Genomic DNA, 23,113 nt, shown 5'->3' with positions numbered 1-23,113 from the left:
GGAGCATGTAGAGGTGGCTCGGGCATCTGGTTAGGATGCGTCCTGGACGCCTACTTGGTGAGGTGTTCCGAGCATGTCCCACCGGGAGGAGACCCAGTGGAAGACCCAGGAGACGCTGGAGGGACTCTGTTTCTCGGCTGGCCTGGGAGCGCCTTGGGATTCCCCCGGAGGAGCTGGCCCAAATGGCTGGGTAGAGGGACGTCTGGGCCTCCCTACTGAAGCTACCCCCGCGACCCGACCCCAGATAAGCGTAAGACGATGGATGGATGGAGATCTTTTGTTGGATCATATCAGTACCTTTCTATTTTTCATTTTTGAGGCTGATTAATGGTTTGCACCTTGTGGTGAATCCTTTGCATTTACTCTCATCAAGTCTTTTTATGGAAGACTTAGATACTGGTACACCTACTCAGGGCAGTCAAACTTTTTTACAGTAGCAGGCCACGCACTGTCAGGCAGGAGGGTGCACTTATGCCGGTGCCCGAGCCCCAGAGGGGAGAATTTTGAAAAATAGTCTCCCTAATGTATTTTGAAAGCTTTCAAGACAGGTGATTATTTAAAGAATAAAGTCAGAGTGCATGTTTCAAATTTAATAAAAGGCAAAAAAAGAAGTGAATGATCAATTCTTCAAAAACAACCTTTGTTTTTTATTATTATTATTAAAACATTATTTTTTCACATATCTTGTTTTAACAAGGTAAGGTAATCTCCAATTGCATAAAATTAGTTTAATTTGAATTACTAGCACCACATAAAACAGATCAGATTAGGTGAGGTCTATTCGTCTTATTATTATTATTATTATTATTATTATTATTATTATTATTATTATTATTCACAGTTCTGTTCTAAAAACGATCGTAACATTTCTTCACGAACAAAGTTGAATTTTTATGATAAAAATACAGGGTTGGAATTTGAAATTGAATTTACATGTTGAATTTATTTCAGTCAAATCTCTCTTTTGAAATCTCTTATCTCAGTTTAATTTCACTTGCACTCATCACACACACGATATATCATCGGCAATGATTCTAGAGACGAACACACAATGCATCCCCTGAAAAACTTTGATAATTTGCTGCTGTAAAAATTATATGTAATATTATAGATTTTGCAGAATAAAAAGCTAACAGATGTGCATAATCAAATAATATCAGAAATACAATTAGAGCATTCAGTATTGTAAGAAAGCCCACACTGTTTCTGGATAAATATATTACTGTATGAGTTAAGTTCTATTCCATTTTATGCCTTTTTCCTTTTAGGTTTGAAATGTCCCATGCTCCTGAATGCACCATACCTTTCTGACGCTTCCGAATGCATCACTCTGGTCTGTGAACGCGGTGCTCACGTTTGATCTTCCGCTTAAGACAAAGCTTTGCAGTTTCAAAACTCACGTCGGCTCTCACGGTTTATTGTTGTGTGTGAATGACAAGAGACCACAACAAATAAATCAGCCGTACCTCGGATAAAAACTTTTTGGGATGTATAATCGGGGAAATGTAGGCGGCGGCAAGAGCTGCTATAGACGGCGATTTGCCGCCGTTGACCGGCAACTTTTGACTGCCCTGCCTACTTCCTGGAGAGTGTTCTTCACTCTGCATGTTGTGTGTTCACAGCAACAGCTTCCAAATGCAAACGGCATACAACTCCTGACCTTTTAACTGCTTAATTGATCACAGGTTAATGAAGAAAGAGCCCATGCAGCCTAGTTATTTATTTTGCAGTCTTCTGAGCCAATTGCCAAATTACTTTTGGTCCCTTGAAAAAGTGGCGGCTACATATTAAAGGGCTGTTCCTAAACCCTTGCTCCAACTTGGATGTGAATACTCTCAAATTACAGCAGAGAGTCTGCACTTTAAGCCCATATTAAATATATAATTGTATCCTGAATATGTTTTTATAAACAGCTACAATAACAAAACTTGTTACTGTCCAAATATTTCTGGGCCTGACTGTATATCCCATGCGGGATACGAACCTAGATCATGGGAGTCGGATACCCTACAAACTGAGTTATCCAGCTGGCTATATACATTTAAATTTCCCTTACAGTTCTAAAATTTGCCTTTCCAAATAGCGGCAGATCATATCCTGATCTATTTCTGTCTTTTACGAGCATGTACGTAGGCGTCATACTATTAACTGCTCGGCAAAAAGAAGTCTTCACATTGAACTGTTTTCTATGTGACACTGAGCTGATGCACTGAACTGCTCCAAGACAGGTGCAGTGGAAAATCCTTGCAACTCCCCTAAAAACAAGCAGCACTGTGTTAATGTTCATCACCACCCCCCTCCCAGGCCAAATTTCTAGAGGTTAACACTGTTGACCTTATGAACATCTGAGGTTCTACTAAATCAAAGTTTTGCAGCTCACAGTTGATGTTGCTTCCTATCTTATTCATTACAGTTTTTCTCAAATGCTAAAACACAAAAGCCAATCCTCTAAACCAAATGACCAGTTGTCTAAACACATTTACTAAATCTAGCCGTCATTTTCCAATATCATAAACACATTTCACATGAAGACACAATTCACAAAACACAATCCTCCATTCACATAAATCTTAACACATTTTTCCTTGCTAAAACACAAGTTGCAAAAGAACTCTGCTCATATTCTCAAATGAAAGCTCATGTGATGCAAAATGCTTGCCACAGTCAGCATTATTTGAACAAAATGAACACACCTGGCGTCATTCATTACACACAACGACTCAAAATTGAAAACACCTGTTGCTAATGCTGTGACCACATGTATAAAAGCAAGTTCAGAGTGCACAGTTTGCTGAAGATTCCAAACAAACACAATGGATGAAGGCAGAGTCAGGGGAAGAGGTAATCGTGTCAGAGGAGGGAGAAGAGCTGGCCAAGGAGTAAGAGGAGCAGGCCAAGGAGGAAGAGGAGCAGGCCAAGGAGGAAGAGGAGCAGGCCATGGTGGAAGAGGAGCAGTCCAACAAGGGAGAGAAGGTCCAGGAGGGAGAGCAAGACAACCTCGTACCATCATTACTGACGAGATGTGAGCAACAGTCATTGACCATGTCATTGTCCATGGCATGACAATGGCTGAAGCAGGACTAAGAGTCTGTCCAAACCTGAGTAGGTTCACCGTGGCCACCATTATCAGGGCATTCAGACAACACAACAGGTATTGTACTCTATTGCTTTCTTTGTCACAATACAATTTTACAAGCCTGTGAAAGTAGTCTATTACAGTTTCAAATCAGTTGTTACTGTATTGTAAAACATGTCAATTGACGACACGTTTCTTTCTTTAGAGTTGAAAGAATGCCACATAGAGGTGGGCGGGTTGCCATATTTACAGCAGCACAAGAAACCCCCATTGTGGATATGGTTTGTGAGAACAACCTCATCAGACTCCGGGAGATCAGAGACAAAGTCATTGACGATAATGTGAACTTTGAGGGCATTGATGATGTCAGCTTGGCCACAATAGACCGAGTTCTCCGGCGCCAAAAGATGCGGATGAAACAAGTCTATAGGGTTCCCTTTGAGCGAAACTCTGCACGACACAAAGACCTACATTACGAGTATGTGCAAGTAAGTATACATCCATGTTCACAGTACAGTTAGTAAACATACTGTGTTGCTCAGTGGCCTACATTACTTCTGGACAATACAGTAATATGCTACCTGATTGACTGTTGTTCTGAACACCTGTGCACTTTCACATTTTCACAGAGGATATTACAGTTGCCTGGCAAGAGACAATATAGCCTGTGATGTGGATGAGGTGATGTGGCCTGATGCAGCTCAGCGACATGATGCCGCACAGTGATTGTGGTGTAAATACTGTAAAATGAATAAAAAAAAACTTCACACCCTGATCATGTTTTCAAGAGTACTGTTGTGTGCAATAGATTCTGCTTTTGCAGTGAGTTGTGTTACAGTAGTGTACAGAATTTACTATAGATTTATACACTTCAAATGAAACTCACAAATCTAAATGCCCAATCCTCTGCAGAACTCTAAGAAGATCCAGAATTGTAAAGTTTCTAAAAATATGCATTGGCAGTAAAGAAACAAAGAACCTTCTCACAAATTGAGCATTGTGTTTTCAATTGTTTTGCTGTAGTGTGTAATGATGTGTATAGTGTTTACATTTTTGAAAGCTTCGAGCTGCTCTTTGGGTGTGAAAGTTTTAGTTTTGAAGGGAGAAGGTGTGGTTGTGTTTATGTAGCTTTAGAAAAGGGTGTTGTGTTTAGACATTGGAGAACATGGACGAAACATTTGTGAAATGTGTTTTAGCATTTGAGAAAAACTGTAATATAGATTTAACTTACTGTCTGCAGTGTCCCGCAGTACCTCCTGCTGACTCTTCATGGTGTATACAATGCCACTAGCTGTCTTCCTGGCTTCTAAGCACAATGAACAAGGTAAAAACATGATATAACAACAGACTCCAGATTAATAAGTAAGCACAGAATGAAGTAAACCATGTAAACCAACAAGATTTCACAGCTGTAGGACTTCATTATCATTTACCTGCATGCAATAAAACGGCTCTGCAGGTGGAAGTGACTGCCTCTTTAGAGTCAGTATCTGACAGACCAAACAGCAACCCACTGAGAAATTTGTCAGGAACAACACACTGTATTATAATGTAATTTTATTACAGAGAGCACTACACAGTTACACACTTTACGAGTACTACACTATTTTACAGAAAAAACATTGCATGGTACTACAGGGGCACTATCGCAGAAATATAAAGTATTGCCAAAATTCTGTCTCTCTCACCCTTTTGTTCCTGCAGCACAAACTGGTGTCATTTTCTAAAGCTTTGGTTATGCAGCAGCTTTAGCGTTTTTCATTCAAAGTGGGAAGGCTCTGTCATAGTTTTACCATCAGTGATGGAAGGATACAGGTTGACGATGTCATATGGTCCTCTAAGTTCCAACGCCTATAAACAATACAAATACAAAGTAAGAGTCGCCCCAGAGGACCAGACTTTGATGTTTAACAAGAAATAAATAGACACATTCATTTAGCTAAGAAAATAAGCAGTTAATATCTGGAATGGAGCGGTAACAAGTGTTATTAGATGATAGCCAATATTTTAAAAAATCTACTTGGTTTAGTTCAGGGGCAAATCAGAATACATATTGCAATATGTAGTCTGCAGCTGACCCCTTCAGTTTCCACTACATTGGATCAGCCCATCTTGCTGTGCATGTGCAGAAAGGACCCAAGAAGATGGCAAACCATGTGAAAACAAACAGTACGAAGACACGAGACAACGAGAAGAAGGGGAGAGGAGAGCAGAGCGGACTTGCGGGTTCGTTTGTGATCCTGAAAAGCCAGAATGACTTCAGTTGAGAGCTGTTGATCTGCCTCGTTCATTAATCAAATGGGGCTACGATAGTGGACCCGGGTTATTTCAGAGTCCCGTTTAGCCAAGAAGTTTCACTGACTGCTGCGAGTCGCGCACAGCAACTTCCCCAGGTTGAAGTTAGCAATAAGACCTGAATGCTGACTAAGAATGGGTTGCTTGTTAGCTGACTGTAGCCACTTTATTCACCCAGCAAGTTGTGAAGTGGAGGTTTACCCACATGAGCATCATTATAAGGAACAGAGAGCAGAAGGATTTTCACCTGAGCTACAGATAAATCTAAAAGCTCTCGCTATGACAGCAATAGGAACCCTCCCTGGGAGCTTACAGCTGGATTTTTATCAAGATGTGAAAATATCTGGTCCCTAGACCAATAGTATTGAGCTAAACTGGGCCCTAAAGTTTGTTCAAATTAGCTTTATGGTGCTTAGTTCAGTGAAACTTAAGGCATTTATTCCTAAAGTAGCTAAACACATTAAAAAGGTCCTTCAGATCTGTGTTTCTCATTCACAGTCAACGGGACAGAAAAAAAGTGTTGCTTAATAAAATATAACAAATCTCCTGGTGCCAGTAGGACATAGTAGTGAGTGTAAAGGTCAGTATTTTCTGTGGTGACTGTCAACTTGCAGCTTTGGGTTGTTGAATTATTAAGAAAAATCTTCCCAATCCCAAATGGACCATTAGTTAACTGTTATATCTTCCTGAATAATACATGTACCATTTGATATTATATAAGCTAAACATGAATACAGTTTTACTCAAAGTAGTACATAAACATCATTTTTATTTATACAGTTCTTAATAACTGAAATACTAATCCTGGACAAAGGATGAGAGCCCAGAGTCCAGAACAACTAGTTAAAAATCTTTTTCTCCAAAGAACGGGTTTAATAGTAAAAATGCACTGATGGCAGACTGTGTTGTAAAAAGTTTTATTTAATATTCTTTGCCCAGAAAAATTAAATTAGTTTCTTCAGAGGAATGAAGAGCTGGAAAGATGCAAGAATACAGAACAGGTGCATGAATGACGGAACAGATTAAGAGAATCAATTTTAATCAATATTTTTGGAAAGTTGTCAATTATAGTATTTTTCAGACTAAAAGACGCACTTAAAATCCTTGGGCGACTGTGGCTTGATGGGTTGAGTAGTCGTCTGGCAACCAGAAGGTTGTGGGTTCGATTCCAGCTTCCCCTTGCCACATGTCGATGTGCCCTTGGGCAAGGCACTTAACCCCAAGTTGCCTACCGAGCTGCGTCTCGGTGTATAAATGTGTGCGCGTTAGTGAGAGCGACTGGGTGAATGTGGCTATAGTGTACAGCGCTTTGGGTGGTCAGCATGACTGGAAAAGCGCTATATAAGTTCAGTCCATTTACCATTTACCATTTAAATGTTCTCAAAAATTGATTGTGCGCCTTATAATTAGATTACCGTACTTGTGCTTACTGACCGATTTATGTGATACAATGTGCTCAAAAATGTTGCTTACCAAATACGACTTTGGTAAGCAACAAAGCTGCTCCACTCCATGGATATTCAGAGCATTACGGTACACTGTGTCACTACCTGATCAGTCCCCTGAGCAGTCTATAAAACTGTCTGACTGTAATGTTGAAACTCCAGGAGAGAGATATCCGTCTCTATCTATATGTACTCTATATGTACAAATAGAGAACTAAAAGTAAAGATTTATTGAAATTAGTATATTTTTCCCTGATTTGAGCAGCTAAATAAGACTAGTATTTGGCAATGGAATGATTATTTCTTACCCATAAAATAAGATAATTAGATATTCTGCACTTTAAATAAGATGGAGATGAATTATTCTTGTTTTAAGGGCAAAAATCTTATTCCATTGTGAAATAGTCCAATTTACCTAGTCAAATCAAGGAAAATACACTCATTTCAAGAAAATTTTACTTAGTTTTAGTTTCCTTAATGAAGTGCAGAGTGATATTACACACTTGGGAAAAACATTTAATACGCCTTATAATCCGGTGCGCCTTATGTGTTGACATAGACATACAGACATGTTAATTCAAAGTGAGCCTTATAATCCGGTGCACCTTATGGTCTGAAAAATACGGTAAAACAAACAAATGTATTTTTAGGATCTTACTATTAGAGTAAAATTTAAGAAAAAAGACTTTATAGCTTTTTCTCTGGTTCTCTGAGTTTAAGAATTAATTTTGTCAGGCGGAGCATAAATTCATATTATGGTTTTTCTAATGTTGTGCCATGATGTTAAAGCCATGATGAAATAATTGATGTCAGATTGAATTCTGGGCATGTAGCCGGAGAACAACTTAGAAGGGGGTTGTGAGAAAGAGAGTTTCACGCTTCCATGCTGGGACGGCCTCTCTCGGCAGGGTTCCTGCCGTGAGCCTGGACCATTCCTCAGATTGAAGCCCATTCTTCTTTCCTGGGTCTGCACTGGAGGACAGGGCCCGCGGGGGGCTGGGACCAGCTAGCTGCCCTGCGAGCCACACAGACAAAGACTCGCAGTCTTCACATCCTGCCTGAGACAAAAGGAGGGGAGAGGCTGGCCAGGACCAGCAAGCCAGGCAGGCCTCACATGGGGCTCAATGCCCCCAAAAATCCACAGGCTGCACAGAACAGGCCTTCTGTGAAACTCATCTGCCCTCCCTTCAATGGAGCGAAAAAGGGGGAAATTCTAGTCCTCTGCGGAGTGGAGGACCTCCCTGGCATCAGAGGAACTGCTGGAACAAAGCTAAGTTGCGCTGACTTCTGCGCAATCAGCCTAGAAGTAAAGGATGCAGAAACAGCTTTGTTTATGTTTGTCAGCTGTTACAGGAAAGGTGACTTGAACCGGCACGGATCGGCCTCCTTTGCCCATTTCCCAAGCTGAGAGGAAAAGGGAGCTGAAATCGCCTGCTGCATGCCAGGGACTTGAATGCAACTGGGTCAGAGACCGATGAAGATCCTAGGGCCAGGCCTCTCCTTCGACCACGTTTTGGCTAGCTCATGGCCACATGTTTGCTGCTGCTAGGCCGCAGAGCCGCAAGCTTAACCCGCTGCTAAGAACCAACGTATCCTCTGTTTTCCCCGATCTCACACAAGGCACTGACAGGTCTGGCAGGCTTGAGGCAGGGAGAGTTAAAGGGTTTGTCTGGAAAGCTGGTGCGATGCGGTTACATAGTTTTTAAATACAAAGAGCTAACGGACGTAGCTCATGCTAGCATTCTGATACTATGTCATTGCGGATGTGATTCGAGTGTGTTTTTATGTTTATAACAAACGTTATCTCCACAAGGGTTTCATACATTTATGGGATATTGATGTATGTGTTATCCGTTCCAATCATTATCGCTAAAATAAAGCCATAGATATTAAAGTTAGCGCCGAAAATCCCCTGGCTAAATGGCTATCAGCTTGTGACAACTTCCGGTTCCCGAATAGGCAGTAAGACAAAGGAGGTAATAATAGACTACAGGAGGTCCAGGAGGACTGAACATGCTCCCCCCTACATACAGGGTAAGGTGGCGGAGCGCATGGGTCGTATTAGGTTCCTGGGCATTCACATCTTCTCTGACCTCTCCTGGACTGCGAACACCTCCCACCTGGTGAAAAAGGTCCTAGAACAGATCTGATTCCTCAGGAAACTGAAAAGGTCTGGACTTCCTACTAAACTGCTAAAGAACTTCTATAGGTCTAAGCATAACTGTATGGTATGGGAGCTGCACAATTCAGAAGAGGAAGGACTTAGCATGGGTGGTGAGAACAGCACAGGGGATTGTGGGATGCCGTCTACAGGATACAGACTTGATTTATGCAGAACGAGTCCAAAGAAGGGCCAGATGCATCTCCATGTCAGGTAAATGCTTCAGAAGCCTCAAAGCCAAAACAAATTAACTTAGAAAAAGCTTCTTCCCAAGAGCTATGAGGGCAATCACCCACTGATAGGAGACTGCAGTCCAATACTTTAAAATCACCCCACTGTTACTAGCCCATCATACATTACAATTGCCTTAATGTTACTACCTGCTTGCACACTATCATCTAGGAATATGAAATGCCAAATAAGTTAAGTAATTCACTCACTGTGTTTGTGTATAACACTTTCCTTGTATTTTTGTACTTGTAATTCTTGTATTACATTTGTGTTCTAACCCTGTGAATTATATAATGTTTATCACTGGTGCCGTTATTAACAAGGCTGAATTTCAACCCCAGCTCAAGTCTGATCACAGCAAAACGTTCAGCCAGTATTTCATCAGCTTGATGTCAGCTGACACCACTGCAACTTACTCTTTGTAAATAGGTGTACTTTAAAGTCTTAACATCAGTCATCTTCATGCTTCGGTGTGTGAGTTTGCTAAAACAATGTCGGACTCCGTAATTTTCTCTGGTCCCCTGCCTGATCTGACCAGTGATTACATGTTTAGCCGCATGTCATCATTCAACCGCTAGTTGTCTAGGTGGTGTCCTGAAAACGACATGGGCTACATTGATAACTGCCGAACCTTCTGGGGAAAACCTGGTCTGATCGGAAGAGACGGCATCAATTCCCACTTTGGATGGTGCAGCTCTACTTTCAAAGGAAACTGGCCAGATTTATTAGTTCTCCTGCTGACAACCCAGGGTCAAGACCAGGAAGCAGAGCCGTAGTTTAACACACCTCTCTGCAGCTTCTGTACTGTTACCCCACCCATTACCCCACTGAGACGGTGTCTTTCCCAAGGCCAAAACTAAACAGATCAAAAACTGATCTGAAAGGAACAAATCATAGGCAGATCCTTTAGCTATCAGGCTCCTCTCCTGTGTAACCAACTCCCAATTTTGGTCCGTGAGGCAGACACCCTGTCTACTTTTAAGACTAATCTTAAAACTTTCCTTTTTGACAAAGCTTATAACTAGAGTGGCTTATTTTGCCCTGACCTACCTATAGGGATGTGCTTCTATGGGCTTAGGCTACTGGAGGACATCAGAATTTATTTTTCTCACTCTATCGAGTTCTACTGTTCTTCAATTATGCTTTGCTTGTCATCATTTCTGCTTATAACTTTTTGTTCTCTCTCTTTTTTCTTCATAGTAGGTACATCTGGTCTGGCTTTCTGTTATCTGAGACATCATCCAGAGAAGACAGATCACCCGCTATTACCATCTAATGTAGAACAGATTACTGGATCAATGTTTGCTTCTGTGCTTGTTTGTCTCTGTTGTTGTGTATCTGCTCTGTCTACTGTAACCCCCCGTCGGTCGAGGCAGATGACCGTTCATACTGAGCCCGGTTCTGCTGGAGGTTTTTCCTTCCCGCTAATGGGTGATTTTTCTTTCCACTGTCGCTTCATGCTTGCTCAGTACGAGGGATTGCTGCAAAGCCATGGACAATGCAGACGACTCTCCCTGTAGCTCTACGCTTCTCCAGGAGTGAATGCTGCTTGTCGGGACTTTGAAGCAATCAACTGGTTCCCTTATACAAGACATTTTTGACCAATCTGTATAATATGATTGATTTTGACTTTGTAAAGTACCTCGAGATGACATGTTTCATGAATTGGCGCTATATAAATAAAATTGAATTGAATTGAATAGTGTTAACCAGAGTTAAAGAGTTGTGTTAACACATCACTTTCTGTCTGACTGGCTTGTCATCCACATATAGACCTTCTTACATAAAAAATTATCTGTAGGATTAATAATTAATTGATTACTGACCTTCTCAGCTGCACTTGAAAGGATGACATTCTGAAACAGAAACAAGTTTTAACGTGTCATGTATGAAGTGATGCTGGTTGATGCTGGTAGCATCATAAGAATGGCCACAAACCTTTCCTTTGCAACTCTCCATCAAACAAACAGCGTTGGTAATGGTATAACGTCTCATGGTGATGTCTCTTAGTGCTGAAGCATATGACACCTCAAACACCACACCTCTGTCAATGGACTACACAGAAAGACAGGCACAGATAAAACACTGAAAAACAATCAAGCAAGTAAACAAGATTTGAATGAGGGAATCACCCCATTGATGGGTGCTCTCTTGAAGAAGAATGGAAGTCTCTCTGTCACCAAGATGCAGATGATGTCAACGTCACACAGCATGCAGGCTGCCTGACCACAGACACACACAAATTATCAGAATACTCTAAACTCAAGAGTGGAGCCTGAGGGACAAAGCACAGAAACATTATAAAGACTCCAAATTCTAAAGAATTGTGACATTTTAAGACTGCAATGGTAACAGAAGTTTCTGAATACCACCACTACACGCAGGTTGAGAAGAAGTATCATTAAGAATGGCTCAAGTCAGAAAAACACAGACAAAAGATCCTCATTGCCAAATGCCATCACTAAGTGAACATTTTTATTGGAACTGCACAAAGTATTGATTCACAACCATTATAATATCAGTGTGTGCAAAATTGCAAGTGTAAGAGCTTTAAGAATGCATTAGGTAGGATAAAATATTTCAAGTGTCATACATTCAGAACTCTCAATACAGTTAGACAGCTGGATGGACAACAGTTCTCAGTGGCAACACCTAATGTATACTTTTCAGGGATTTCACAATTATATTATAGGCCTGGTGGGCCTCCAGGCTTTACCTGCCCACACACCAGGCTAAGCGTTTTCTTTTTTGTTTTTCTTTTTTAAAATAACCTTTCTTATGCACTAATACCAAAAGATGGTATATAGAGTATCTTAAATGATGCAGTTAAAAGCACAATGGTGATATCTTATTGTGAATATATAAACACAGGGAGGCAGGTCAAGTGTCTCATCACCCAAACCCCAAAACCCCACTGCCTGTCTGCACGGAGCCCAGTACAACTAAGTGTGCAGATGCCTTTAATGTTTCTCCTAAACTACCCCGGGTTCACATTGCAACACTGAATAAACGCTAAAGTTTATTTGTATAAATAAACTTCAGTGTAATAAACTTTAGACATATTCTTAATCAGCAGCTCGCTGCTGTCTGACTTTTCAGATGCTGTAACACATCCTATTGCTGTCAGTGATCATGCTCCTGTTTCTTTAGCCCTAATAAATAAAACATAACCCCACAAAAAAAAAAAAAAAAAAAAAAAAAAAAAAAACCTGGAGAACTAGATAGAAAAAGATTCAGGAATTGGACTGACTTTGCAGGCAACTCAGGAAAATGGCAGATTCCCAGCAAATATAAATTTTGCCACAATTAGTCTCCAGCTTAAACCAGGCAAAGATCCTGTGTTTCCTACCAGCTATTGTACCAAATCCCTTATTAACGTTGATATCAAAATAATTTGTAATGCTCTTGCAAAGTGATTAGATAAAGTCACACCTCTCATAATACACCCTGATCAAACTGGTTTCATAAAAGGAAGGCAGTCATGCACAAATGCATGCAGATTACTTAATTTAAAGGAAAGTCCAGTCAAAATCAGAATTCAAACTGCTGAAAGTACTTTAAATATAAAATTATTATATACTGTTCAATAAATGATAAGCTTTTTTAATTAAAAGTAATTTTCATTTGAAGGTCCTTTTATGGGGGCAGCCATCTTGGAGAAGAACAGTACTGCCACCTGCCAGTTTGTGACGTCACTGTGCGGTATCGGCTGTAGAGCAAGTCCCAATGCCCTATTTGTCCCCTTGTAAATAAATATCCGTTTTCATGCCAAAATATTTTTTTAACCCCTTAAACAAAGAGACATGCTATTAAGCATTTACATTTAAATTAATAAATTAATGGGCTGCACAGTGGGTAGCGCTGTTGCCTTGCAGCAAGAAGGTCCTGGGTTCGAGTACACCCCTGGGTCTGCATGGAGTTTGCATGTTCTCCCTGTGCATGCGTGGGTTCTCTCCGGGTACTCCGGCTTCCTCCCAGAGTCCAAAAACATGACTGTTAGGTGAATTGGCTTCTCCAAATTGTCCTTAGGTGTGAGTGTGTGTGTCCAGGGTGTACCCCGCCTCTCGCCCAGTGAACGCTGGAGATAGGCACCAGCAACCCCCGCGACCCCATGAGGGACTAAGCGGTTTGGAAAATGGATGGATGGATGGATTTAAATTAATACTAATTTTACATTTTAGAGACATAAAAAGACAACAAATAAGCACTAAAGTACGGTTTATGGGTTAGGTTCTGCAATGTTAGAAGATGTGTATAAAACTCATCTTTAGAACCAATCTCTGCTCAAAATGGTGACCTGCACCGCCTAATCTACTTTCAGCAGTTATCAGTTATTGCAACCGTAAACTGCAGAAGATACGGGCAGAGCGGCTCTTTCTGAGTTTACTCTGCTTCTGCCAGGATGAGCCGCAGCGCGTTACGACGCGGAGGGATATTTCGGCGTCACTTAGTTTAGACCCCAAACAATCGACTTCACTTTCAGAAATTTACAAGCGAATTTAGAAAAAATAAGACCAAAGTTGCATAAAATAAAGTGGTCTTCGCAGCAGTGAGCATGCTTTCTAAGTGTGTCATATCCCTGCGCCGCTCTGGTCGTAAACAAATGTTTCAGCAAATTCTACATTTAAAAAAAAGAATAACCTACCAAAAATCCTCGCTCTCATGTCATGTTCAAAACATTGTTCTTCGAAATGTTGGCTGCATGTGACGTTGTTTCTCTCTGGCTAGAAGCACAATGGCAAATCCTCTCTGTACAAGTAGGTCTTCCAACAAAAGAACACGGTGGATCATGAATGGGAAAAAGTGAAAAAAACTAATGTTTTTTTTTACTTTTACCCGATGTATTGTTACATTCAACTGCCATGCACGTGGGCATTGTTGCTTCAGCAATAGCTCTCGCGAATTTCAATGGTGAAGTCCTCTGGAAATCCGAAATAATTGTTGTTAATCGCAGCTGTGTACAACAGCTGTTGATTTAGCTGGTATAGCGAAGTGCCTAACAGCACAAAGACGTCACAGGATATGTCAGGCGGCCATCACTGCCCATATTTGGGCAGTAATGGCCGCCTTTTATTTTTATCAAAAATAAAATAAAAAAAATAAATAAATAATAAAAAAACCTCGATATGCTTGCATGTTTATTTGACGTTAACACGCATTTTTTTGTTGCTGCTTTCGCACGTGCATATAGTGAATGGCAGGGAAAAAACACATGGATATGTATTGTGAGGGTTTGCTGGGAACATCTGGCAGAGTCCCCTGTGAGACAGAGCTTTAACTCCTACCTCCAGGAGAGCTTTGAACACGTCCCGAGGGAGGCGGGGGACATTGAGTCTGAAAGGACCATGTTCCGCGCCTCTATTGTTGAGGCAGCTAGTCGGAGCTGTGGCCGCAAGGTTGTCGGTGCATGTCGCGGCGGCAACCCTCGAACCAGCTGGTGGACACTAGTGGTGAGGGAAGCCGTCAAGCTGAAGAAGGAGTCCTACCGTGCTTTTTTGGCCTGTGTGACTCCGGAAGCAGCTGATGTGTACCGGCAGTCGAAGCGGCAGGCGGCTCAGCTGGTCGCCGAGGCAAAAACTCGGGCGTGGAGAGAGTTCGGAGAGGCCATGGAGAAAGACTTCCGTACGGCTTCGAAGTGATTCTGGTCCACTATCCGGCGTCTCAGGAGGGGGAAGCAGTGCAGTACCAACAATGTTTATAGTGGGGGTGGTGTGCTGCTGACCTCGACTCGGGACGTTGTGCTTCGGTGGCCGGAATATTTCGAAGACCTCCTTAATCCCACCAACACGTCTTCCATTGCGGAAGCAGAGCCTGAGGACTCTGGGTCGGGTTCTCCCATCTCTGGTGCTGAGGTTGTTAAAAAGCTCCTCGGTGGCAAGGCCCCGGGGGTGGATAAGATTCGCCCTGCGTACCTTAAGGCTCTGAATATTGTGGGGCTGTGTTGGTTAACACGGCTCTGCAGCATTACGTGGACATCAGGGGCAGTTCCTCTGGATTGGCAGACTGGGGTGGTGGTCCCCCTATTTAAAAAGGGAGACCGGAGGGTGTGTTACAACTACAGAGGAATCACACTCTTAAGCTTCCCTGGTAAGGTCTATTCAGGGGTTCTGGAAAGGAGGGTCCGTCGGATAGTTGAATCTCGGATTCAGGAAGAGCAGTGTGGTTTTTGTCCTGGCCGTGGAACACTGGACCAGCTCTATACCCTCAGCAGGATTCTGGAGGGGGCATGGGAGTTTGCCCAACCGGTCTACATGTGCTTTGTGGATCTGGAGAAGGCATTCGACCGTGTCCCCCGAGGGATCCTGTGGGGGGGTACCCTGGGAGTATGGAGTACCGGGCCCTTTAATAAGGGCTGTCAGGTCTCTGTATGACCGGTGTCAGAGTCTGGTCCGCATTGCCGGCAGTAAGTCGGACTCATTTCATTTCATCTCATTTCCGGTGAGAGTTGCACTCCGCCAAGGTTGCACTTTGTCACCGATTCTGTTCATAACTTTTATGGACAGAATTTCTAGGCGCAGCCAAGGTGTTGAGGGGATCCATTTTGGTGGCCTTAGAGTTGTGTCTCTGTTACCCGCGGATGACGTGGTCCTATTGGCTTCATCAGGGCGCGATCTACAGCTCTCACTGGAGCGGTTCGAAGCCGAGTGCGAAGCGGCCAGGATGAAAATCAGTGCCTCCAAATCCGATTTTTTATATATATATATATATATATATATATATATATATATATATATATATATATATATATATATATATATATATATATACACACACACACACACACACATACATATACATACACATACACACGCTTTACATTGTACTTTTAAGACTAGGCTTAAAACTTTCCTTTTTGACGAAGCTTACCCTGAGCTATCTCTACACTATGCTGCTATAGGCTTAGCCTGCTGGAGGACATCAGGGTCTATTTCTCTCACTTTGCTTAGTTCTCCTACTGTTTTCCAATTTCCATTATTTGTTGTTATTTCAGCTTTTAACTTTTTGTTCTGTCATCTTTTTCTTCATACTGGGTACACCTGGTCTGGCGTTCTGTTAGCTGCGATATCATCCAAGGAAGACAGATCATCCGCTATTACCATATAACATGGAACGGATTCTTGGATCAATGTGTGCTTCTGTACTTTGTGTGTCTCAGCTCCGTGTTCTCTAACCCCTAGTCGGTTAAGGCAGATGACCGTTCATTCTGAGCCTGGTTCTGTTGGAGGTTTTTCCTTCACGTTAAAGGGGAGTTTTCCTCTCCACTGTCGCTTCATGCTTGCTCAGTATAAGGGATTGCTGCAAAGTTATCAACAATGCAGACAACTGTCCACTATGGCTCTACGCTCTTTCATGGAGGAGTGAATGTTGCTCGTCAAGACTTGATGGAATCTACTGGGTTTCCTTAAATGTGAAACTTTTTGACCAATATGTATAATTTGATTGAATTTGACTTTGTAAAGTTCCTTAAGATGACATGTATCATGAATTTGCACTATATAAATAACATTTTATTAATGTTTGTATGTGTTAAAATTATGAATTTCACAGCATTGTATAAAAACAAATTATGCAATCATTCATATGGAGTGATTTAATATGATTTTATGCATATGCAGGGTTTTATAAATCAGGATTTTTTTGGCTTATGCCACTTTCGGCTTTTGGGCATATGCAAACCTTTAGTACAGATACTATGCAATTTTATAAATGAGACCCCACATGAGTAAAAAACAGAGAGGTCTTGAAGTTTGTATAAGCACCATCCTGAAGTAATTCAGATAAACAGAGTCCATGAAACTTACATGGAAGAGTTTCTCTGTGGTAGGTTGAACAGCCAGGAGGTCGAAGGGACGATACTCTGAAGCATTGGGCCTCTAGGAGAGCAGAAGTGCACATACCCACCCATCCACAAACACAACATAACTTCATCAAAAAATCTTTGATCTGCTACTCTGATCATTACAATGGAAGACTCACAAAGTGACTGGCCTCCGACATCACCACCGTTAGCCTATTAAGCACTCTGATTGGACAAGAGTGACCCTGCACCATAGGCAGCTTTCCAATCAGTTCACTGATCGGCATTGGGGAGGGAACTTCCTTCAGGAGGAAAAGAAAACCATACACTTTAGTAACCAGTGACTAATACCTGCATAGGACGATGAACTATCAATAAGATGCAGGCAAATGGCAGCCTTACTGCCCCTGAAGAAAACAAAGCAGAAAACCTTACCTGTTTCTTGGCTTTGGGTTCGAATACATAATTGATGGCAACAGTGGAGAATCCCACTGCAGGAGCAAACATTTTTAACATGGTTTAATTAATCCCGTTAAAACTAAACATCTTTAACTGGAATCTTTGTCCTAACCAAGATTCTCGGTAGACAGTGAATGATGATAAAAATGCCAATTCGAGGTTCTGACAAAAGTATTATTTTGTTGACATGATTAATCTGCTGGGACAAGATTTAGTGTGCAAACAATATAAGAAATTAAGGATCACCAGGTGACAAACTTTCACAAACACTGTGACCTAGCTTCAGAAGAACTGTAAGAAAAACAATAATAATGGACAAATAAAAATGTAAGAATCACTGAGTACTGTCTGGTTAACTTTTCTTCCTTCTACAGGGATTAAACTAGACGCATGACAGCTGAGAACAAGATGCTTAATAAATGAATCTGACATTGTAAGTAGTGAAATTGTGTGTGTATTAGTATTATCAAGGGAAAAAAAATTAAGTATGAAACAGGTTTAAAGACTATATTCATCTAAAGCCGTATGAAACAGTTAAATGAAATGGGGGAGCCGTTTTGAAAGAGAAATGATGGGTTACTCTTCACAGGATGAGTGTAAAGTGTAATGGTTTGTTTCGAACCCATTGAAAGGGGGGGGGGGTCTAGAGTACCCATGGTTAAGTATTTAACTGTCTGTCTAAACCAAGAGATTATTAAACTACGCAATTAAAGTGGTTAGAATTGCAGTACACTTCAGGCATAAGAAGTATCATCTGCTTTCAATTATTAGTCATTTAGTTTTGGTGCTAGACCAAGCTTAAAATTACTCAACCAATGTTCCGTCTAAGCTGTGCAGGTGCGCAATCGTGCACTGCCTCTGGATTCAGCGCGCACAGCAAATCTATGCTGTACAGTAAATAAAATCCAAGCTGAACTGTAAACAAAATAATAAAGTTATTTGTTTGTGTTCCAAGGCCCTGGTCTGTGAACGGCAGGTGCTGATAGGAGCGCACCACTGATTGATGGGTGGGGCAGACGCCTTTATAGTTGGGCAGGTTGAGATGTCCGTCTTCGTTCTGGGCCCCGTTTTAGAAAAAATGGCTGATCTACCATGAGCAGAAAGCTGCTACTCTGAGTAGTTCTACCTCACTCTGTCAAACTGAGCGTTTTCGTTTAAACCATAACAAACAATGGTTTGGCAGCGGAAAAAGCGAGTTAGCGGCAGAGAATGGCTGAAAGAAAATCTATGCGTGCGTGATAGAGTTATCTGACAGAGAATGCAAGCCGTTTTCTCACACTTCACTCATTCAACACAGGGGGGAGGCACATTGATTACGAAAGGCATTGAAAGGACATAACAGCAAATCATGATGAATTATGAAATACAGTTTAATCAGGTAAGGTTAAGTTACAAGTTTTTTATGTTTTAACAGTACTCAACCAAAGCATTAATTAATGATGGGATGGTGTTAGTTATTGAAAAAACTGATGTTAATTTTTTTTGCCAGCATTGTTCACCTATCCTTCTAAAACAAAAAAAAAATAGTTGACACAGATTGTCTTGTAGGTGTTTAATTTGTGCCAACCTCACTTTATATTAAATCATATAGGCTATATGTATATTTTCAGCTGATGTAAAGGTGACGTTATTTCAGTGAAGAAATGTGCCGTAGCCCTAACGGTGTTGGGGGGGAGAATATCTAAATGGAAACTAAAATATATGAATAGAAAAATTAGAGCTGGATATGTCCAAATTTGATACAAAATAAATTATTGCTTTCATTCTGTGTAGTTCTTTTATTAATCTTGTGGGTCTCTGACTATGGTAAAGTGCTAAATCTGATCGGGCTAAATCAGTTTTATCTAAACTAAGTAATCTATCAGAAATTATTGCTGTAACTTGATTTTTTTAGTAAGCCATGTAACTTGTTATAATCTCAGGTTTTGGACAGGCGTCAATGCCTACGACTTGTTGTGCTCCCGGTTGCACACAGAGGCATTCCAAATCGTTGGATGTACGTTTCTTTCGTTTACCTAAGGACGAAGAAAGACGAAAGAAATGGATAATTTCAATGAAAAGAGCACAGGCAGACAATCCCAATGGACTGTGGGAGCCATCATACCCAGACAGAATTTGCAGTCTACACTTCATCTCCGGTAAATACAACTTAATTTTGCACTGGTCATTGTTATGCTTAAATTATTAAAGCCGCAAGCGGCGTCGATCGGCCCTGCAGCCAAGCGCCGCTCTGGCCTATTTGCCACCGCAGGGGTTCGTGCACCTCCGGCCGCCAGCCACCGCAGAAGCTGTCACGCATTTTCCCCGCCCGTCCACCGGGCAATACACACGAACGCGTTGGGCAGCGCTCGCCCACGACTCACAAAAAATCTAGTGCAGATCTGTCAATGCAGCGAGGAGATACAGCCGTTGAATAATGATAATGCATTTGGCCACCGGGCCGGACTAAATCGTTTGGCCAGCATTCACAGACTCGCTATCTGGACAGTATCTGGATGGTATCTGGCAATCTGATACCATCAACCATCAACTTACTCTTAAAATGATCTTGTGATACGTTATCTAAAGAAGAAAAATACGTCGAGAACTCGTCGTTTGCTCTGTTTGCGTCTGCCACTGTGCTCGCCTTCTGCCTTCCAGGTTCCAGGTGCCTTCCGGGTTTTTCGCGCAGGCGCGAAAAACCTGGATGAAAACAATGGCAGTGAACTACCCTATACTACATTGATTAATTTGCATTATTTTTTTTAATCCGTTTTTTTTTTTATTAATCGAAATTAACGCGTTATTTTGACAGCCCTAAATTTTACTAAACTTTTTAAAAATGTAACCTCCCATCAATGGATTTTCTATTCCTGCTTTTCTGTACAGGTGTTACGGCATGCCCTATCTGATGGGGAAACGCGGCTTGACTCTCCAGCAGTCAATGAGCGAGAGGTGGGGACACAGAGTCCATCCTGGACAGGTCACTGGGCTAAAATATAACCGTTTTTATAAACTTCAAAAAAGTTAATGCCTTTTTATGAACTCGTAAGTTGTGAATTAATTGGTGAGCAATAACGGGCAAAGTAGAGACTGATTATTGTAACATGCGATCTGTGTCAAATTAAAATGTATAATGTCATCATAGTGTTGGTTATGTGTCCCTCTTTGGCCATGGCTGTTGTTGGCCTTGTATTATCATAGGATTGATTTAAATCGAATGTGACAGTGGAGTTAATGCACAGGTGTGAAGAAGATGATGTAATGATGCAATCTGCTGTCTTTTGAATTAGCTGCAGTTTATGGAGGGATTTGAAATTGTAAAGTGGAAAGGTGAGTGGACTGTGGACCAGTTTGGCAAAAGTGCGAAGGAAGAACTTGCTTGATGCTGCAAATATGAATGTTAACCAGGTGATGTTATGGATATGGAAAGTGAAGGAGAGGATGGAGAGGGCTGTCCAGGATGACACCAAGGCTCTGAAGCTGGAAGGTGGGAGAGATACAGGAATTGTCAATGGAACTACCAGATTTGGTTAAAGTGGACAATAAGCAAATGAGGTTACTAAGGTGGCATGATGTCCACAGCCCGGGAATATATGGGCTGACTAGAAAAATTTTCAGTCAAATTGATTATTTTTGCTTTAACCCCTGAATATTATGGATTTTTTTTTTATTTATATTAATACATGTCTTGTGTCCTTCACGTTTGTAAATAAAAAAAATTGTTTGTTTTTAAAGATTATTATTACGTTTTCTGCTCAAAGCGGTTAAAGTAAACTCATACCCACTCCCGTGTCCCGACAGTAGATTGCGCAAGTTTAAAAATAGTCTAACCTACTGGACCTAGCTAGCTACCTGAAGGAGCACCTGAAATGAACCCCCCTCTGTTTTTTTCTTTTTTTTTGCAAATCGCACACTATGTATATAGATAGATAGATAGATAGATAGATAGATAGATAGATAGATAGATAGATAGATAGATAGATAGATAGATAGATAGATGTGTCGCAAAATTTATTTTGGGTCAGGCCGTGTCGTTGCCTGAAAAAAACACTGAAACGTAATACACGGTTCGTAAAATGCGTTGTTTCTTTCTAATCTATAAAACATATATTGCTCTTATACAAGATACGTTAAAACTTGATATAAATCATTAAATATAATTCAATAACCACCAACATATGCTTCAAAATAACGAGACAGCTTTAACCAAATGTAGCATGTGATTACACCTGTATCCGAGTGTTATTTAACCTGGTTTAAGGTGGACTCACAGACAGAACACGAAACAGAATGATTAAAAGTGGACTCACAGTGAGCGGCTGTCTCAATGAGGCTCTTCATACGGTTTCTGTCTGCACAAAATAACACATTCAGATCCATGAACACAGCCATGCTGTTGCAATTCGCTACTAACCACACAAAACGTGTAGAAACTCGAGTGGTGAGGGGGAGGATCTTCTTCTCCTTCTCCTGCTTTTTGGTTGATTGCAAACTTTGGAGATGCATACCGCCACCTAATGTCTTCTTCTTGTGTGGGAGGAGTGGAGGAGTGAAGGACCGGAAGAGAGAGCGAGTGAGAAACATAGACATATATATTATGTCTATGGTGAGAAATGGCTGTTTGCAGTGGCGTGCATAGACATAATGGCCGTTTCTCAATTCACGAGAACGCGAGTCCGTACTCGCGTTCTCGTCAAGTCTGTTCTCGGTAAGAACACAGGAAGATCGGACTTGACGAGAACGTGAGCACGCAGCACGTATTGTGCATTGGAACAGAAGTATACTCGTGACGTCATCACACCCACAGCGCTTGAGCATTCCTTTAACGTTCAAAACTATTTATACACTACACCATCATATCTTATTGAAAACGTTTTTTATTTAAATTAATTTCTAAAAAGTATTAAAAATATCTAAAATAATTACAGAACTGTGGGTATAAAACCAGCAATAGCGGGAATTTCTTTGGGAGTTGTAATTGTTGTAGTTGTAGAGGCGATTGAATCTTCTTTAAAAAAAATAAGCACTTTGTAGAAGCAAAATGAGGAATACGAGCAATATTGCTGTTGCTTCGGTCGTTGGTCAGCTTTACCAGCAGGCTGAAGAGGAGGTGATGCAGTTGAGGAGACAAATCCGAGCAAGGAGAAGATTGATGCGGCAGAGGAGGCTCAGAAGGCAGGCTTTGCTCACCCATCTATTGCCAACTGGTAGGCATTTTAAGATTGACAGCCTATTTCCTACTTTTATCTTAAAACATTGATGATGATATTAAAAACGTGATCAGGTTGAGATTATGACTATTTTTCCTATATTAATAAAAATGAAGACCCAGTTTTAACATTAATAACAGTAGGGTTAAGCTACTTTATTGCACCTCCTGACCTTCACAGCATTGATCATTAAGGAAGGAAAAAAAAAAACATTTTTATGTCTGTCCACCTTTACAGTGATTAATCTATAAATTATGTGCAGTTAGTTCAGCCCATTTTTTCAGTGAAATGGTAAAAATACCAGAGAAGGGAAGCCATTTGTTACATTTACTATACTTGACTCGTTTTACAACACTATACATTTTACCTTTTCTTTCTTGAGAACTATAATAATCTGCATGTTAAACAGGTATAGTTTTATGCATAGAAAACGTGACAAAAAACAATTAACATTTG

At 41.0% G+C, this 23,113-nt stretch overlaps 1 protein-coding gene across 3 annotated transcripts in view; it reads right to left on the bottom strand.

The window, feature by feature from the left end:
* The window catches only part of rpp30 (ribonuclease P/MRP 30 subunit), a 29,262-nt gene extending 7,298 nt beyond the window's left edge, over nt 1-21,964 (bottom strand). The window contains exons 1-11 of one of the 3 annotated variants that reach the window (XM_036133199.1): nt 21,758-21,963; nt 17,442-17,497; nt 17,186-17,308; nt 17,011-17,082; nt 11,341-11,430; nt 11,147-11,263; nt 11,035-11,064; nt 4,890-4,927; nt 4,510-4,589; nt 4,291-4,382; nt 1,500-2,410 (exon numbers count right to left, since the gene is read on the bottom strand). In XM_036133199.1, the coding sequence (XP_035989092.1) occupies nt 2,408-2,410; nt 4,291-4,382; nt 4,510-4,589; nt 4,890-4,927; nt 11,035-11,064; nt 11,147-11,263; nt 11,341-11,430; nt 17,011-17,082; nt 17,186-17,308; nt 17,442-17,497; nt 21,758-21,953 (897 nt within the window). In that variant the 5' untranslated portion in view covers nt 21,954-21,963 and the 3' untranslated portion in view covers nt 1,500-2,407. Of the gene's footprint in view, nt 1-1,499; nt 2,411-4,290; nt 4,383-4,509; nt 4,590-4,889; nt 4,928-11,034; nt 11,065-11,146; nt 11,264-11,340; nt 11,431-17,010; nt 17,083-17,185; nt 17,309-17,441; nt 17,498-21,757 lie in introns of those variants that run through there. The other 2 variants (XM_036133198.1, XM_036133197.1) reach the window with 2 other exon arrangements.
* Between the last annotated feature and the right edge of the window lie 1,149 nt (nt 21,965-23,113).

Source organism: Fundulus heteroclitus, unplaced genomic scaffold, assembly GCF_011125445.2.
Source record: "Fundulus heteroclitus isolate FHET01 unplaced genomic scaffold, MU-UCD_Fhet_4.1 scaffold_59, whole genome shotgun sequence".
Classification (NCBI taxonomy): Eukaryota; Metazoa; Chordata; class Actinopteri; order Cyprinodontiformes; family Fundulidae; genus Fundulus; species Fundulus heteroclitus.
The sequence above is the reverse complement of the archived record's forward strand: the minus strand, read 5'-3'. Positions and strand labels throughout refer to the sequence as shown.